Source organism: Hemiscyllium ocellatum, chromosome 25 (assembly GCF_020745735.1).
Source record: "Hemiscyllium ocellatum isolate sHemOce1 chromosome 25, sHemOce1.pat.X.cur, whole genome shotgun sequence".
NCBI classification, from domain to species: Eukaryota; Metazoa; Chordata; class Chondrichthyes; order Orectolobiformes; family Hemiscylliidae; genus Hemiscyllium; species Hemiscyllium ocellatum.
This window is the reverse complement of record NC_083425.1, coordinates 43,667,114-43,687,285: the sequence shown is the minus strand read 5'-3', so window position 1 is coordinate 43,687,285 and position 20,172 is coordinate 43,667,114. Positions and strand designations below refer to the sequence as shown.

Sequence of the window (20,172 nt, the reverse complement as noted above, 5' to 3'; positions counted from 1 at the left end):
GCTCGGCGAACAGAACCACAATAACTTACTTTATATTAGAACTGATACTATGAATTTTACAGCAATTAGTAGGAATTAGTATCGTTTTGTATCTCCTATGTTTAGGATAGTAGGAAATGTGAGATGAGCATCAGACTTTGTTAAGGATAGCAATGAATAACAGAATTTGAGATAAACAAGTCTGGGAAATGTCTGAAAAAATGTATTACCATTAATATTTGAATGTAAATGAATGGTATGATGTAAGATGCCAAGGCCTGATGGTAACAATGTCTAGTAAACATCTTGAGGTCTTGGGGAACCTAGAGCTATCCATAGGGGTGTTCACCATTGATTGAATGATTTACAGGATTGGATGTACAGATTAGGGGGATAGAATAATGACACCAATGCTGCATGTAATTATTGTAATGTGAAATGTATAAAAACACTGTATTCATACTGTACTGATCTTCTGAAGAGCATACCGCCCAGATCCACCCCTATCACTGTATTTCCCATGGCTAATGCACCTAGCCTACACATCCCTGGACACTATGGGCAATTTAACATGGCCAATCCATCAAACCTGCACATCTTTTGACTGAGGAAGGAAATTGGAGCACCCGGAAGAAATCCACACAAACTTGGGAAGAATGACTCCGCACAGACAGTTGCCTGTGGCTGTAATTGAACCTGGGGCCCTGTTGCTGTGAGGCAGCAGTGCTAACCACTGAGTCACTAGCATATTCAGCTGGTGAAGCTAGAGTGTCATTGGCTCATATCTGACCTGATCTGAGCTGGTCTAAGAGGCGAACTTGGTCCCATGTGAAAGCCAGATTTCGAACAGTCTTTGGCCTCTCCCATGCTAAGTGGTAAAAGAGCTCTGACTAAAGATTCATAGTGCTGCTAAAACTGGAACTCAAGCCTCTTCTTTGGCATCTCTCCCCAATACTGATACATAGACAAAAAAATTCTTGATATCTGACATTGAGTATCAGATTTTCGCCAGGTTTTCCCAATTCCATGATTTTTTACAAATGGTGGGTGGGATCTGAATTTCCATTTCTTCAGTTCAGGTAGATCCAGCAGGGCATAATTCAACAAGGGGAAAATCTGAACTCAGTATAGCCATTTGTGATTAGCATTGAGTTCTGAAATCCTAGAACACCAGGTTATAGTCCATCAGGTTTATGTACATCTCTTTGACTCTAAGGTTTACTTGAAATCACAAGCTTTCAGAGCACAGCCTCTTCATCAGGTCAAGTCTTTGCCCTGACGAAGGGGATATGCCCTGAAAGGTTGTGATTTCAAATAAACCTTGTTGGACTATAACCTAGTGTCATGAGATTTCTGATTTTGTCCAGCCCTGTCCAACACCAGCAGCTCCACATCATAATGTTGAGTTCTGACAGAATCTATTTTGTCTGTTCTGAGAGTTTTAACCTGCAGTGTGGGAGTTGCAAATTGATGGCATAGATGTCAGTACTCTTGAGTGGATCAGATCTGCTAATGTGTGATGATCTAGAATTTTGTTTTAATTACCTGCCCTTAAACTTGGGATTAAAATATATTAAACTATCAGTCTGAGTTATATGAAAAATAATAAACAGCCAAACAGCTATGATTAAGAGGCCATTTGGTGTAGGTTAGAAAATCATACTTATTTTCCAGTTGAGTGATTTGTCACTGTTTCACACGGGGTGTTGTTTGTCATCCCATGCAAATGTTTAGCTGAACTAAAAGAGCTAAAATAACTCAGTAAGGCATTCTAAATTCTGCCTTATTTGATTGATAGTTTAAAGTGATTATTACAGCGTTAATTACATCTGAGAAGACCACTGAGTAGAATTGTGGATGTTCTAAGAGGTTGGCCAGTTGAGGAGATTTACAAGCTTAGAATAGATTTCATTACGGGGAGATATTTCACTAACAAGGGTGCATGAATGGAAGTTATTTTTTTTCTCATCTGCTGGCATCTGAAGTTTGCCCATTTTGGAGAGTGCCTTGGAGGTGGTATGAAGAGTATGAGGGGCATTGGGCTGGATGGAGTCATGACTTGGTATGGAGAAGCTATGAGGAGACATGGGTTGTGTGAAGAGTGAGGAAGGGATGAGATGTGATGGCTTGTGGGCCTAACAGTTTCCAAGATAAGTGAGGACCGACAGCACTAAGGTAAGTCTTTGAACCATCCTGCTAAGGTGATCCTTAACCTCTGTGATAACCTGTGACTGGTTTCACAAACTAGCAAGCCCAAATATATTCTATCTCACCTCGCCAGCCAAAAACAAAGTCATGTGGGGATGTCTCCTGTCTGCTGAGTCAGGAGATTTCTCAACTTGGATTACCTGCCTCACTAGCGAAAACCTAGCCCTGATTACAAGTTGTAACATCACACAGTGCAGTTGGTTTTGATATAGCACGATAGTTCTGTTCCATGCAATCTCGCGTTATAAGAGAATCATTCAACAGCCATGCCATTTAAAATAATGGAGCCGGAATTGCATTATAGCCTCTTCAGGTAAGGAAAGTTTGTGTTCTACAAATAATGGCCTAAAGTCTTCAATCACATTAAAGCTGATTCGCTTTGAAGAAACACACATTATAGCAAAACCAACTAAAGAGGGAAGTGCTTTTCAAATTTCAACTTGAATTCATTTCCACTTATTAGTTTGGTCTCTGAAATGAGCTAACAATATTATAGATAATGTCATAATCAATTTAACCTTATTGTTCAATTTATGCAATAATTTGTTTGTCTGTTGAATTGGCTTTAGATCCTCTGAATAGATTCATGTGCCAATTATGTGGTCGAGCTCATGCTAACCAAAACAAAGTTATTGACAACATTGCTGTTTACTCACATTATTCATAAATATTTGTTGAGAAAAGACAACATACCTATTTGTGTTTTGAAAGGATATATTATTTGTAAATCAATTATTTGATGCAGAATATACTTAAAACAAAAGCTCAGCTGCAGGTAAATTTCAAGTTAGCCAGAGAATTTCTTCCTATCTATGTAAAGCTACAGTTGAGAAACAGTAATGGAGCCTAATCAGTACCCATTCTGCACAAGGGAATTGAACACAGCCAGTCCTGTCCTTCAATTAGTCTACACCTTTTCCAAGTAGAACACATGGTCATATGCTATTGTATCATTTTGTAATTTGTTCAGATAATATATTTTACTTTGCTGATCCCAAATAATGGAAAATAATGTTTGCATCAATATAAAAATGAATGAGTGGTGACAGTCTTTAAAGCTGTGCAGTATTAATTCCAGACTAATTATTACAGTTGGATAAGTGACAGTGGAAACAGCAGCCTATCTCTTGTGAGTAGAATCACAGACCATATCCTGTCTGTTGAACACAGCTATGATATAACTTGCTGCTGTTTTCTCTCAGGTCGCTTTGTGTTTCTCACCTGTCGGTAACAAGCTGCGTATCCGTGGTCGGAAGTTCCCTGCTGTCGTGAACTGCACTGCAATAGATTGGTTCCATGAATGGCCCCGAGAGGCTTTGGAGTCTGTCAGCCTGCGTTTCTTACAAGAGACTGACAATGTCGATGTAAGATAATAATGAGCTGTTACAAAGTTAGCGAAGACCGCAGGGGTGTTTTGTATGCTTAGTGCTGAAATGTTGGGCTTTTTCTCAGGAGCCATACAACAGCTCTCCAGCAGCAAGCCAAGTCACTATGAATGGAAAGTTGTCATTTGTTATTGACATGCATGGAGCAACATAGATCAGATTGACCAATTAATCTGGCAATATCTTATACTGGCAATATATTATTAGATTAGATTAGATTAGATTAGATTACTTACAGTGTGGAAACAGGCCCTTCGGCCCAACAAGTCCACACCGACCCGCCGAAGCGCAACCCACCCACACCCCTACATATACCCCCTACATATACCCCTTACCTAACACTACGGGCAATTTAGCATGGCCAATTCACCTGACCCGCACATCTTTGGACTGTGGGAGGAAACCGGAGCACCCGGAGGAAACCCACGCAGACACAATCTCCTGCCTGTCTACAATATATTATACTGAACCATTAATGAAATGTTCATCATGCTCTATTTGCCATCTCAGCAGGTTGCTCAATGAAGCACTGTGTTAAGATTAAAATCTTTTACGCAGATTTACTTATAGATAAAATCAAGGAGATTAGCAAAAAGATAGACATTATACAGTGCAACACAATGCCTATCATATACAAACACAGTGTCAGTGATTCTTGCAACATCCCAATGAAAGTTCACGGAAACAGTGATCTTAAACAGGTACTTCTGAAACTCCTGCTGTCCTACATATGCACTTGTGTATCTAATATCCTGAATCCAGTTAGAGATGCATAGAGTTATACAGCATGGAAACAGACCCACCTGTCCAACTTGCCCACACTAACCAGAAATCTGAGCTAAACTAATCCCATTTGCCAGCATTTGACCCATACCCCTCTAAACCTTTCCTATTCATGTGCTCATCCAGATGCTTTTTAAATGCTGCAATCATATCCACCTCCGCCACTTCCGCTGGCAGCTCGTTCCATGCAAGCCCCGCCCACTGTGTGAAAAAGTTGCCCCTCTGGTCACTTTTAAATCTTCTCCCTCTCACCTTGTTTTGGACACCACTTCCCTGGGAAAAAGACCTTGCCTATCCATGCCCCTCATGGTTTTATAAACCTCTATAAGATCATGCTTCAGTCTCCAATGCTCCAGAGAAAAATGCCCCAGCCTATTCAGCCTGTAATTTAAAGCCTCCAATCTCTGCAACATTCTTTCTAATCTTTTCTGAATCCTTGCAAGTTTAAGAACGCCTTCCTATAGCAGGGAGACCAATTCCTGGATATTTTGTTTTGCTGCAAAGATATTGCTTGAATTTCAATCAGTAGGGAAAAAAAATAATGATTTGAACACTTGGCCAACGATGGGAGAATAGCCAGAGGGTAGTGCTGGCACCTTCCTAGCTGGGTAGGTTATTGAAATGCATTAATGGGGTAAATTACATTCTTAGTTAACTGGTGCCAATCAGCATAAACATAAACCTCTCCATGGATGATCCCCAGGATATAAGCAATTATTTGTAGTTTGGGCAGCCCAACAGCGATACAAAACATCAAAAGTACATTTGTGTCAAGTATTCACAGTGCTTTGTAAATTATTAGTGAGATTGCATTTACAATAGTATGTACAATTCTTACTGCAGCAGTGCATAAAGGATATTGCAGTTCTTGAAGGGATAATAAATGCAGGCTACAGGATTATTGAGGGGATGGTTGGTTTGAATTCAGCATAGCTATTACACTGAAGAAAAGGTATGTTCTCTGTCAAAAAGAGAAGGTTGAAAGGTGATATAATTATGTATGCATTGGAATTTTAAACAGACTGAATAACATGGACAATGGCTAGCTCTTTTACCTTGTTCAGAACTGTAGAATCTGTGCTTGACAGGGGTTAAATTGGAAGGTAATCCGAGAAGACAGTATCTCACTGAGTGGTCAATCAATGGAATAGAGGAGATGGTCGTAGCAGTCCTGATACGTTCAAATATAAATCAGGTTTCTTTCAGAAAGTAATTAGATCGAATGCATGAGTTGTTTAAGAGATGACATGAAACATGCTTGAGAGGAATGCATTCCTTGGAATATGGGAGCTGGGGTAGTCCATTTAGCCCCTCGAGGCTGCTCTATCATTCTAGATCATGGAGAGCCATTTACTTCAACACCACATTCCCGTGTTATCCCCATTTCCCTTGATGTTATTGGTGATTAAACATCTATCAATCTCCGTCTTGAATTTCCTTAATGATCATTCTCTGCGGTGGAGAATTCAAAAATGAAGAGGTTTTTCTGCATGTCAGTCCTTAATGGAGTCAGTCCTTTTGTTCCGAGACACTCTAACTATCTTTTTAAGAATTTTCTGAGTTTCTATGAGATAAGTTCTCATTCTTTTAAACTTCAGAGAATACAGTTCAGTTTCTTGAAACTCACTTACAGGGCAGTCCTGCCAGTTTGGCAAATCTCCCCTGCACCCCCATTAGGTCAAGCATGTCTTCACTTCAGGAGGTGGATCTGACTGCACACAGCACTCCGGGGTGCAGTTTCATAGTTTTCTATATAAATGAAGCAACACTTCCTTTCTCCTGTACTCACATACTCTTGTACAGGCTAATATACCATTTATATTCCACATTGTTTGCCGTACTTGTGCTGTACTTTTCAGTGACTTGTGAACAAAGTCATCTGGGCCCTTTTGAAAATCAAGACTTTCCAATCTCTCACCATTTACAAAATACTCTACTCCTTCATTCCTTCTACAAGAGTGATGACCTCTCACTTATTCACTTTATATTTCACGTACCATGACCTTACCCACTCACTCAGCCTGCCTAAATCTCCTTGAAGCCTCTTTGCATTTTCCTCACAATTCACCTTCTCTCCAAATTTTGCATCGTCTCTGAACTTGGAAATATCACAATTAGCCACCACATCCAAGTGTTTGAAATTGATTATGAATAGCTGATACTTCAAACACTTGTGGCAGTTGCCGCAGCTTGCTAATGTGAGAGTGACCCATTTCGTTTTACTTTGCTGACACCCAGTTAACCAATCCTCAATCCATGCTGCTTTATTATCCCTGATCCCATGGGGTTTAGTTTTGTTGACTAGCCTCATGTCTGAGACTTTATCAAAAGCCTTTTGAAAATCCAAAATACCACAACACTGTGAGCAACATCCTCAAAACAGTTTTGAAAATATTGTTTTCCTTTTATAATTCCATGTTGATTATGTTCATCAGGAAATTACTTCCTAAATATCCAATAATCATAACTCTTATAATAGATTTTAGTGTTTTCTGTACTCTGAATATAGAACCATAGAAATGATACAGCATAGAAGGGGGCCATTTGGCCCATCTTGTCCATGCTGATACAAGACATTAAGATGCCCTTTCTCATCCCAACTTTCTGCACACAGCCAATAGCCCTGCACCTTACAGCACTTAAGGCACAGATCCAGGTACTTTTTTGAAAGAGTTTAGGGTCTCTGCTTCCACCACTAACTCAGGCAGAGAATTCCAGATATCCACCACCCTCTGTGCAGAAAAGGTTTTCCTTATGTTCCCGCTAATCCTTCTGCCATTTAGATCGAATCTATGACCCCTGGTCTTTTGATCTCTCTGCCAAGGGAAACTGGTTCCTCCTGTCTACTCTATCTCTACCCCTCACAATTTTGAATACCTCAATCATTGTCATGCCCAGCCTTCTCTGATCCAAGGAAAACAATCCCAAACTTGCCAATCTGGTGAACAGATCTGTAGTTCTTTACCTCCCCCTCCTTTCTTAAGCAGTAAGGTTACATTTGCAACTTCCCAATCTCCAAGTACTGTTGCAGTATTAATAGAATTTTGAAAGATAGTCACCAGTGCACCCAATATCACTGTAACCATCTCTTTCAGCTTTCTACAGTGAAGGTCGTCAGGTTCTGGTGATTTGTCAACTTAATTTGTCTCATTAATTTCTCCAATGCTCTTTTATTACTAATACTAATTTCTTTCTGTTCCATAGTCTCACGAGACCCTTAGATCTTAATTATTTAAGGGAGACTTCTTGTATCTCCTCTGTGAAGACAAATACAAAGAATGTATTAGCTTCCCTGCAACTTCTCTATTCCCTTCTATAAATTCTGTTGTTTCTGCCTGTACTGGACCCACATTTTCGCTGTTAATATTTTCCTTTTTACATATTTACATAAGCTTGTATTATCATTTTTATATTTCACATTCATATTCTATTCTCTCTTGATCAGTTTCTTGGTAATCCTTTGTTGAATTCTAACATTTTCTCAAACCTCAGAGTTACCACTTTTTTTAGGCAGTTTTTGTTATAAGTCACCTCCCTTGATCCAATATGATATTTAGTTTGTCTCATTAACTGTGGGCGCTTTTACTGTTCCTGGTGGATATGTTTGCCTGTTATGGCTTTAGACATGACTTTAGAGCTGTGATTCCCAAGGCTATCTTGCTGGGGGCTTTTGTTTGGATCTGTTGTACACTAACTGTTTGAGGTTGATTGGTAAAACTAGTCAACAACTCCATTAATGCGTTACATGACTGAGGTGACCATGAGTCTAGTCATTTTTTACATTGCACTTCATAGCATGTAGCACACAGCAGACTGCTCACATGCAATTACATTATGTATTTGGCAGGCAGAACAGAGGACTGAACATTATTTAAATGGAGAAAGACTGCAGGTGGATACTTCACAGAGGGATTTGGCAGTTCTTGTGCATAAATCTCAAAAACACTGTCTTACAAGTTCAGCAGGTAGTAGGGAAGGCAAATGGTTTTTATTTCAAGGGGAGTGGAGTATAAAAGTAGGAAGGTCATGCTAAAACGATACAAGGCACTTGTCAGACCACAGCTGGAATTCTGTGAACAGTTTTGGCTCCTTATCTAAAGAGAGAGAGATTTGCACTGCAGGCAGTCCATGCAAGTTACAAAACCAGAAGTTGCTGGAAAATATCAACAGGTCTGGCAGCATCTGTGAAGAGAAATCAAAGTTAATGTTTTGGGTCATGTGACACTTCAGAACTGATGGTAGCTAGAAAAATGTCAGTTTATATGCAGAAGAGAGGTTTTGGGAAGGGATGGAGGGGTGAAGTTTAAGTGAGGATTAAATGATAGGTATGGATACAGCCCCAAAGAGAGAGAAGAATAGTTGAACAGACAAAGGAGTCGATAATGATCTGGCTGGGAGGGTGAGTAGCTGTTTATAGAGACTGTTAGTGGCTCATAATGGGTATTGTATAATGGCAGACTATGTGATAACAAGGCGTGGTGTGAGTGATAGGGCTAGGACATGGTTTAGGTTCTAAAATTACTGAACTTCATATTGAGTCCAGAGGTCTGCAGGGTCCCCAAGCAGAAAATGAGATGCTGTTCTTTCAGCTTACGCTGAGCTTCACTGGAGCATTGCAGCAAACCTGTGACAGAGATGTTGGCCAGGGAACACGGTGGTGTATTGAAGTGACAGGCAACTGGCAGCTCAGAGTCTTTTTTTATGGACAGAACGTAGATATTCTACAAAGCAGTCACCAGGTTAGGCTGAGACTGTCCCTGGAGGATTGTCAAACGTGAAAAGGTTGAGTAGATCGGGCCTGTACTCATTGGAAGCTTGAAGAATGAGTAGTGACCTTATTAAATCTCTCAGAAGTTTTAGGTGACTTATCAGAGTAGACATGGATAGATTGCTTCCCTTTGTAGTCAAGTCTAAGACCAAAAGGTATAACCTTAGAGTAGGGAGTCACACATTTAAGACAGGGAGGAAATGGAGTTACTGTGGAATTCTGTGGAGCAAAGAAAATTTACATTGACATTTCAAAGGCCCGGATAGCTGGAACCACACTTTAATGTGGATTAGTTCTGCTAAACCAATAAAATAGATATAAGCACTCTTCCCACTTGATTTTACCAGTTTAATTAATATTAGTGAATTTATATTAATTAATCACATTGCGTTTTATGGTATTTAAATGCATTCACATCCTTACCCGAAACCTGAAACTCATGGTTATTTTTTACCATAATGTAACATATCTGAAATTAAATGTTAAAAATTATCAACAAAATGACATTTTGATTATTTGCCAAGGCATACAAGGCTATGGGCTCAATGCTGGGAAATGGAATGAGAATAGTCAGGTGGATGTTTTTGATCAGTGCAGACTTGGTGGGAAGAAGGGGCTTTTTCTGTGTTGTCGACCTGTATCAAGCTGTGGTTTCTGAGGATATGCTTGTAACATGGCTAATTCTTTGAAAACAAATTGGTCCTCTTTGAATTAATTTGCCATTAACTGCAATAGATTAAATGGTTAAAAGCAAATATTGCTAATATTGTGGACGTCCTATTTGTTTGTTCTCCAGTGCATCACACTCTTTAGTCAGCTGTACAAAATATATTGGATTAATACAATCAATTGGAATTTCAGTACTTTGAAACACAAAGCAGGACAGCCATACCAATTATTGACAATTAAAACATATTGTTCTTGATGAAATCATGATGTCTCAACCACCTTCAGTGTTGTTTGGAAATAATGCTGTCCTGCAATTTAAAAAAAAAGTATTTATTTTGATAGAACTGGATTACTTCTGTGAGATTCATGGTTGTAAATGGATTACAGTTGCATTAGTAAATGCCAATCACTTCATAGTTCCTTTTCTTTGATAATATTTTCACAGACTGTGCGAATATATGACTTTCTGTCAATGGAAAACATTATAAGACAAGTTTCTCTCACAATTTATCTTCCTCAGCCTGCAATAAAAGATTCTGTCAGCAAGTTTATGGCATATGTCCACATTACTGTTAATGAGATATCCAAGTCCTACTTAGCAAATGATCGGCGTTACAATTATACTACACCCAAGTCCTTCCTTGAACAGATCAAGTTATATCAGAATTTGCTGGCTAAGAAGAGCAAAGAACTTACAGCCAAGATGGAGCGTTTGGAGAATGGACTGGAGAAGCTGAACAGTACATCAGCACAGGTAAAGTACAATCTCAATATGTGTTACTGTGGAGGTTTTCTCCTTGAAATTAATACAAGGTTGGCTGTTCCTAATGTTGCAGTCTTCATGTGTTAAGTTACATACGTCTGAAGAAAGCATAAGTTAAAAAGCTATGCCATTTTTTAATCCTGAAATGCACTTAGGAACATGATGTGCATGTATAAGAGTCTGAGATGTGAGGTCTTTTCTTTTAACTAATAGTTGAACACCTTACTGAAGTCCATATGGATCACATCTACTGCTCTGCCCTCATCAATCATCTTTGTTACTTCTTCAAAAAACTCAATCAAGTTTGTGACACATGATTTCCCACACACAAAGCCATGTTGACTATCCTTAATCAGTCCTTGCCTTTCCAAATGCATGTACATCCTGTCCCTCAGGATTCGCTCCAACAACTTGCCCACCACTGAGGTCAGGCTCACCGGTCTATAGTTCCCTGCCTTGTCTTTACCGCCCTTCATAACAGTGGCACCACGTTTGCCAACCTCCAGTCTTCCGGCACCTCACCTGTGACAATCAATGATACAAATATCTCAGCAAGAGGCCCAGCAATCACTTCTCTAGCTTCCCACAGAGTACTTGGGTACACCTGATCAGGTCCTGGGGATTTATCCACCTTTAACCGTTTCAAGACATCCAGCACTTCCTCCTCTGTAATGTGGACATTTTGCAAGATGTTACCCTCTATTTCCCTATAGTCTATATCTTCCATATCCTTTTCCACAGTAAATACTGGTGCAAAATATTCATTTAGTGTCTCCCCCATTTTCTGTGGCTCTACACAAAGGCCGCCTTGCTGATCTTTGAGGGGCCCTATTCTCTGCCTAGTTACCCTTTTGTCCTTAATGTATTTGTAAACCCCCTTTGGATTCTCCTTAATTCTATTTGCCAAAGCTATCTCATGTCCCCGCTTTGCCCTCCTGATTCCCTCTTAAGTATACTCCTCGACAAGGTTCTGCTTGGGAGACTGATTAGCAAGGTTAGATCTCATGGAATACAGGGAGAACTAGCCATTTGGATACAGAACTGGCTCAAAGGTAGAAGGCAGAGGGTGGTGGTGGAGGTTTGTTTTTCAGACTGGAGGCCTGTGACCAGTGGAGTGCCACAAAGATCGATGCTGAGTCTTCTACTTTTTGACATTTACATAAATTATTTGGATGTGAGCATAAGAGGTACATTTAGTGAGTTTGCAGATGACACCAAAATTGGAGGAGTATTGCACAGCGAAGAGGGCTACCTCAGATTACAACAGGATCAGGACCAGATGGGCCAATGGGCTGAGAAGTGGCAGATGGAGTTTAATTCAGATAAATGCGAGGTGCTGCATTTTGGGAAAGCAAATCTTAGCAGGACTTATACACTTAATGGTAAGGTCCTAGGGAGTGTTGCTGAACAAAGAGACCCTGGAGTGCAAGTTCATAGCTTCTTGAAAGTGGAGTCGCAGTAGATAGGATAGTGAAGGAGGCATCTGGTATGATTTCCTTTATTGGTCAGAGTGTTGAGTACAGGAGTTGGGAGGTCATGTTGCAGCTGTACAGGACATTGGTTAGGCCACTGTTGGAATATTGCGTGCAATTCTGGTCTCCTTCCTATCGGAAAGATGTTGTGAAACTTGAAAGAGTTCAGAAAAGATTTACAAGGTTGTTGCCAGGGTTGGAGGATCTGAGCTATAGGGAGAGGCTGAACAGGCTGGGGCTGTTTTCCCTGGAGCGTCGGAGGCTGAGGGGTGACCTTATAGAGGTTTACAAAATTATGAGGGGCATGGATAGGATAAATAAACAACGTCTTTTCTCTGGGGTCGGGGAGTCCAGAATTGGAGGGCATAGTTTTAGGGTGAGAGGGGAAAGATATAAATGAGACCTAAGGGGCATCTTTTTCATGCAAAGGGTGGTACGTATATGGAATGAGCTGCCAGAGGAATTGCAACATTTGAGAGGCATTTGGATGGGTATATGATTAGGAAGAGTTTGGAAGGATATGGGCCGGGTGCTGGCAAGTGGGACTAGATTGGTTTGGGATATCTGGTTGGCATGGACGGGTTTGACTGAAGGGTCTGTCTCCATGCTGTACATCTCTATGACTCTAGTTAATTTATGGTTTGTGATGAGGGAGGATATCAGTGACTAGTTGTGACCACAAACAGCTTGCTTTTTTCTGCCCAGTTATAAAGGAGTTGTTCTACTATTAACTAGATCAGAGGTAAGGATTAGTACAGTGATCACACATTTGCAGTGGATACTTTCAAGCATTATGAGCTGGAATCTTGGAGTCCTGTCTCTGATTTGTGCTCTGCAGGTTTGCGAAAAGACCCTGATATTGTTTAAAGCAGGGACAAAGTCAGAATTTTAAAATGGCTGTTTTCATGGTTGGAGCTTTCCTCAAAGTTCAAGGAGGAGTCAATAATCTTCTATTGGCATGAAACGGAAGGTCAAGTGCACAGACTGTTTCTGGTTTGACCTGTCTTGTTTCAGAGATATCATATGCTTAATGCTCATCTGGAGCCCACAGCCAACATAAACATGTTTTAAGTTTGCCATGCTCACTTGACATATAATTCAGACAGAGTGGAAAACTGTAGAAAATGGTGGCTTCTGTGTAGCACAGAAGGCTGAGGAATGGTTGTTTAAATGAAGTTATAGGCCTTGCTTAATGAAAGTGCCAATGTAGAAAGATATTATGGACTTTGGTTTGACTCTCACTGAAGATCATGGCAAAGGTCTTCAGAGCTTTCCTGAAATAGACCAAGCCTGGTGGAACTTGGATTAAATGCAGTATGTAGAAAAGGCAGGCTTGATTTTATTCTTTAATGAGTCCGATTTCCTGGTTTAGGATGAACATGTTTAGAATTGAACTCAGGCAAACCTGATTGCTCAAAGAGACAATCATTTAGTTGTTCTTTTTTTTTCCTTTTTTTTTGTAACAAAATTTTCTGCAGTGCGGTAAGTCAGTTACTTTGGCTGGCTGAGATAGTAACTTTCCCTGAATGTACTACATGCATAATGCATTAATACAAAACCACACAAGCCAAGTAATTATCGATTCCATCACTGCTTGTCACTTGCTTGGCTGCTAAAGTTGATAGGATTTTGCAAATGTATCATGAGAACTGCCCTCATTTGTAAGATTTGCCCAAAGGCACGGACAATCTGTGTCACCATGAGATATCAGGGCCTGACCTTTTGTATACGTATATTCTTTAACCTGGTTATCTCCAGCAGCCTTAGCATTTGGAGGGATCTGGTAGAAGGCTACTTTAGGCCCTTTTAATGCACCTAACACTACAGGCCATTCAGCATGACCAATCCACCTAACCCACACATCTTTGGACTGTGGAGGAAACCCACACAGACACTGGGAGAATTCGCAAACTCCACACAGTCGCCCAAGGCTGGAATTAAACTTGGGTCTCTGGCGCTGTGAGGCAGCAGTGCTAACCACTGAGCCCCCATGCCAGCCTAGTGTAGAAGCAAGCCATTCAGCCCATCGAGTCCACACTGACCCTTTGACAGGCAGCCCACTCAGACCCACCTCTCAATCCTATCCCTGTAACTCTGCACTTTCCATGGCCAATCAACCTGCACACTGTGGACAATTCAGCAAGGCAAGTCCATCTAATCTGTACATCTTTGGACTGTGGGAGGAAACCAGACCACCCGGAGGAAACCCATGTAGATACAAGGAGAATGAGCAAACTCCACACAGAGAGTTCCCCCGAGGGTGGAATTGAACACGGGTCCCTGGTGCTGTGAGGCAGCAGTGCTAATCACTGAACCGGTGAATTCCAATTGCTGTGTATTTAAGTAATATTAATTGAAACTTGGTGGAGCTTTTAAAAATAGGTTGTTCAGTTGTTCTTGCAAGTCTATGAAATGGTATTACTCAGAAAGGTTGGACGATATCTGGAATTGTCTGTGATAATTGAGATTTTAAAAAAGAAAAGCTCAGTATTTTCCACTTCAACCCAGTTACAAGATCACAGGAGATAGAGGTTAGTTCAGCTATTCAGAAAGATCACATAGCTGCCCTGTCAAGCATCCAACTGTTCTTTAGTCAATTTCATGCATTGATTTTCTTTTTCTTTGAAGAGGAATATGATTTTTTTTTTCTGATTTAGCCATTTCACAAGTTAGAATCTATGCATCCTTCGCTTATTTTGTGAAATAGTGACATTCTTAAAGTGGTAATTTCTCTTCAAACTGGTTCCTACAGGTCCAGTGGACTTCTTCCACTGTTGTTGTCATGTGATATTTAAGCAGTGATGTCTATCACTCATTGTCATGCTGAGAGTAAAGTGTTACTCCCAATCCTTCTACTTAGATATGTTTTATCAGCCTATTCAGATATGTTGCCGCATACTTCTAGAGCAGGAGGGATTTGAACACAGACATTCTGACCTTGAGGTCAGGACATCACCATTGCGCAATACGAGCCATCCATGCTCCAAAAGTAAGTCTAAGGACCTACCTTTGCAGTAGTAGAGGATGAACCTCGAGTAAATCCTCAGGAAATTAATTTTATAAATGATTCAAAGATATAATAACTAGGATTGAAGGAGACAATGCTGATGTGTGTCACTATTAAAATTTTGAGCTGAACTCCTCGTTTGCCTGTCTTCATGAGAATTGAGATCAGAATTCGTCTTTGTCTCCTGCAAGACTGTTCCTCATCAGATTGAGTGGAACTTACTGCAGTTTTCAACATGCACCCTTTCAGAACTGTTACCTTACATAACAGTCACCAAAGTGGTGTGGCCACACACTTTGTAGGGTATTTCCTCATAAGCCTCTTCTGAGGTGTTATTCCATTCCTCTGGAGCAGGTGGGATTTGAACCTAGGCCTTGCTACCGAGTAGGAAGAGGACATGTAATCACAAAGGGTTTGCCTTTGAAGAAGTCCACTTGTGGGGTAATCTGTTCATATTGTGACTGGGGATGTTCAGAGAGCAAAACCTTCCTTCTTGTTAATCAAATGAGTCTATTGCACCTCTTATAAGGTATTGATGATTTTAAGAGCATTGATTGTTTAACTTCTGCTGTCAAAAAATGTTATGTTTTGTACTGAGCAATAGAGGCCATTTCTTGCTTTTGAATATTAGGGAGACATTGGTAGAGGGATACTGAGTAATCCAAGATGGAGGACAGGAAAAATTTCTGGCTATAACAGGTTGCCCTTTTTTTTTGAGGTAATTTAGGGTTTGGAGGTGATTTCACTAAATTCCAGGAGTAACAATTACTGTTATATATGCTGTTGTATTGTATTGGAACTTTGGAGAAAAAAAAGTCAAAACAATGACACTTTTAAAAGGGAGAAGGACAGACAAAACAACACATGGTCAGTGCAAGACAGAGTGAGGGAGAAAGAAAACCACACTGCTAACTGACACAGTGAACCTGCACAGTTACTACCTTTGCTGTTTGAATTCATACATTGCTGGACATCAGAGTGCATCTAGGAAAACTTAACAAACAGCGAAATTCACAACAAATCTTGGACAAACCTGTTTGAGAGAGATCACAGCACAGAAATAGATAAGTGAATACTTTTAATTGGTGGCCTTGCTGCAAATCAACAATAGTGAGTAGAGTGGGTTCTTTTTTGACTATATGTTTTATTGAAATATGTCTCTGAAGTCATAAGTATTAAGTTAGCCTGGAACAGTGTTTTGTAGAGGAATAAGACAGTGCTATTTTCTGGTCTGTAGATTGGAAGAAGCAAAAATAGCCTTTAGTAGAGTGACATGCTCTTCTTGTCGGAAATGGGAATTTAGGGAGAGTTAATATGTTACTGAGGATTATATCTGCAACACATGCCTTTGGTTTCAAATCCTGTCAGATCGAATGGATTGCTTGGAGTGACAGTTAGAAATGATGATGAATTTACAAGAGCAAAAGGGTCTGATGGAAGGCAGTTATTGGAAGGGAGAAAAGTCGCAGAATCAGTCACATAGCTGGATTAACTCCAGGAAAGATAAGAGAGGTAGGCAGGTTATGCAGGAGTCTTCTATGGCTATCCCCATTTCAACCAAGAATGCTGTTTTGGAACATGTAAGGGGTGATGGATTCTCAGGGGAATATAATACAAATAGCCAAGTTTCTGGTACCAAGACAGGCTCTAATGTAATGAGGGGTATGTTGGGTTCCAAGTGATCAATTGTGCTAGGGGGCTCTCTAGTCAGAGGCACAGACAGACATTTCTGGGGCTAGCAGCGAAAACTGAGAATGGTGTGTTGGTTCCCTAATGCCAGGATCAAGGATGTCTCAGAGAGGGTGCAGAATGTACTCAAAGGGGAGAGGGCCCATCAGGAGGTCGTTGTACACATTGGAACCAATGATGTAGGGTGGGAAAAGGATGAAATTCTGAACGGAGATTACAGAGAGTTAGGCAAGAATTTAAAAAGGAGGTCCTCAAGGAATTTCTTAAGTGTGTACAAGACAATTTTCTGATTCAGTATGCGGATGTACCTACTAGAGAAGGTGCAAATCGTGACCTATTCTTGGGAAATAAGGCAGGGTAGGTGACTGTGGTGTCAGTGGGGGAGCACTTTGGGGCCAGCGACCATAATTTTATTCGTTTTAAAATAGTGATGGAAAAGAATAGACCAGATCTAAAAGTTGAAGTTCTAAATTGGAGAAAGGTCAATTTTGATGGTATTAGGCAAGAACTTTCGCAAGCTGACTGGAGGCAGATGTTTGCAGGTAAAGGGACGGCTGGAAAATGGGAAGCCTTCAGAAATGAGATAACAAGAATCCAGAGAAAGTATATTCCTGTCAGGGTGAAAGGGAAGGCTTGTAGGTATAGGGAATGCTGGATGACTAAAGAAATTGAGGGTTTGGTTAAGAAAAAGAAGGAAGCATATGTCAGGTATAGACAGGATAGATCGAGTGAATCCTTAGAAGAATATAAAGAAAGTAGGAGTATACTTAAGAGGGAAATCAGGAGGGCAAAGCCGGGACATGAGATAACTTTGGCAAATAGATTTAAGGAGAATCCAAAGGGTTTTTACAGATATATTAAGGACAAAAGGGTAACTAGGGAGAGAATAGGGCCCCTCAAAGATCAGCAAAGCGGCCTTTGTGTGGAGCCACAGAAAATGTGGGAGATACTAAATGAATACATTTGCATCAGAATTTACTGTGGAAAAGAATATGGAAGATATAGACTATAGGGAAATAGATGGTGACATCTTGCAAAATGTCCATATTACAGAGGAGGAAGTGCTGGATGTCTTGAATGGTTAAAGGTGGATAAATCCCCAGCACCTGATCAGGTGTACCCGAGAACTCTGTGGGAAGCTAGAGAAGTGATTGCAGGGCCTCTTGCTGAGATATTTGTATCATCGATAGTCACAGGTGAGGCCGGAAGACTGGAGGTGGGCAAAATGGTGCCACTGTTTATGAAGGGCGGTAAAGACAAGCCAGGGAACTATAGACCGGTGAGCCTGACCTCAGTGGTGGGCAAGATGTTGAAGGGAATCCTGAGAGAGAGAATGTACATATATTTGGAAAGGCAAGGACTGATTAGGGATAGTCAACATGGCTTTGTGCATGGGAAATCATGTCTCACAAACTTGATTGAGTTTTTTGAAGAGATAACAAAGACGATTGATGAGGGCAGAGCAGTAGATGTGATTTATATGGACTTCAGTAAGGCATTCGACAAGGTTCCCCATTGGACACTGATTAGTAAGTTTAAATCTCATGGAATACAGGGAGAACTAGCCATTTGGATCCAGAATTGACTCAAAGGTGGTGGAGGAGGGTTGTTTCTCAGTCTGGAGGCCTGTGACCAGTGAAGTGCCACAAGGATCAATGCTGGGTCCTCTACATTTTGTCATTTACATAAATGATTTGGATGTGAGTATATAGGTACAATTAGTAAGTTTGCAGATGACACCAAAATTAGAGGTGTAGTGGACAGTGAAGAGGGTTACCTCAGATTACAACAGGATCTGGACCAGATGGGCCAATGGGCTGAGAAGTGGCAGATGGAGTTTAATTCGGATAAATGCGAGGTGCTGCATTTTGGGAAAGCAAATCCTAGCAGGACGTATACACTTAAAGGTAAGGTCCTAGGGAGTGTTGCTGAACAAAGAGACCTTTGAGTGCAGGTTCCTAGCTCCTTGAAAGTGGAATCACAGGTAGATAGGATAGTGAAGAAGGCGTTTGGTATGCTTTCCTTTATTGGTCAGAGTATTGAGTACAGGAGTGGAGAGGTCATGTTGCGGCTGTACAAGACATTGGTTAGGCCACTATTGGAATATTGCATGCAATTCTGGTCTCCTTCCTATCGGAAAGATGTTGTGAAACTTCAAAGAGTTCAGAAAAGATTTACAAGGATGTTGCCAGGGTTGGAGGATCTGAGCTATAGGAAGAGGCTGAACAGGCTGGGGCTGTTTTCCCTGGAGCGTCGGAGGCTGAGGGGTAACCTTGTAGAAGTTTACAAAATTATAGGGGCATGGATAGGATAAATAGACAAAGTCTTTTCCCTGGGGTCAGGAGGTCTGGAACTAGAGGGCATAGGTTTAGGGTGAGAGGGGAAAGATATAAAAGAGACCTAAGGGGCAACTCTTTCACGTAGAGGGTGGTACATGTATGGAATGAGCTGCCAGAGGATGTGGTGGAGGCTGTTACAATTGCAACATTTAGAGGGATTTGAATGGTATATTAGTGGGAGGGGTTTGAAAGATATGGGCCGTACGATGGCAGGTGGAACTAGATTGGGTTGTGGTATCTGGTCGGCATGGACAGGTTGGACCGAAGGGTCTGTTTCCATGTTGTACATCTCTATGACGCTAGTAATATCTGGATTACTCCTAGTGTTACATGCTAGTGAGGGCAGGAATGGGAGGATAGAGTGGATGTATTATGCCTGGCTGAGGAGCTGGTGTATGGGAGAAGGATTCATATTTTTGGATCATTGAAGCTGTTTTGGGGTCGAAGTGACCTGTACAAGAAGGATGGATTGCAACTGAATTGGAAGGGGACTAATACAGTGGAAACTCGATTATCTGAATGTGATGGGCGGGCACTATTTCGTTTGGATAATCGATTATTCGGAAAATCGATTAAATGCCTTTCCTCTGGGGTCCAGAGTTTTAAAGTATGCTCCCTAATTTAGAGACTGCAGCAGCGCACAGTACCCGAGACCCCGCCCCCCGTACTGCCCTCCTTTCGATTCCCACCTTCCTCCGGTCCAACCCCGTTGAACCCTGCCCCTCTGCCCCCAACCCATTCCAAACCCGCCCCCCGCCCCCAACACTGTCCAACCCTGCCCCCAGCCTCATCCAAACCCACTCTCAACCCCATCCAAACTCGCCCCTCGCCCCCAATCCAGTCCAAACCCGCCCCTTGCCCCCAACCACGTCCAAACCTGCCCCTCCCCCCAGTGCAAAACGTGTGAGCCCCCGCCCCCAACAATGCTCCCCCCACGGCCTACACAACATTTCACTGCAAATGTTTGACAGGTTCCACATTTGCCCTCTACAGGATAATGTTGGAGAGATTATTCCTGGGAAGGGGCTGGGGTGGGTTAGGGTAGACCCCTCTGTAGAACTCCAGGGAAAGTGTGGGGAGAGAGAGGGGGCGTGAGGTCAGTCATTTGGA

The 20,172-nt window shown here is 41.3% G+C and overlaps 1 protein-coding gene across 3 annotated transcripts in view; it reads left to right on the top strand.

The window, feature by feature from the left end:
* LOC132827851 (dynein axonemal heavy chain 9-like) overlaps positions 1–20,172 on the top strand; it is a 504,454-nt gene that overhangs the window by 265,822 nt on the left and 218,460 nt on the right. For all 3 annotated transcript variants that reach the window (XM_060844602.1, XM_060844601.1, XM_060844600.1), the window contains 2 exons: positions 3,390–3,551; positions 10,313–10,546. In XM_060844602.1, the coding sequence (XP_060700585.1) occupies positions 3,390–3,551; positions 10,313–10,546 (396 nt within the window). The remainder of the gene's footprint in view (positions 1–3,389; positions 3,552–10,312; positions 10,547–20,172) is intronic.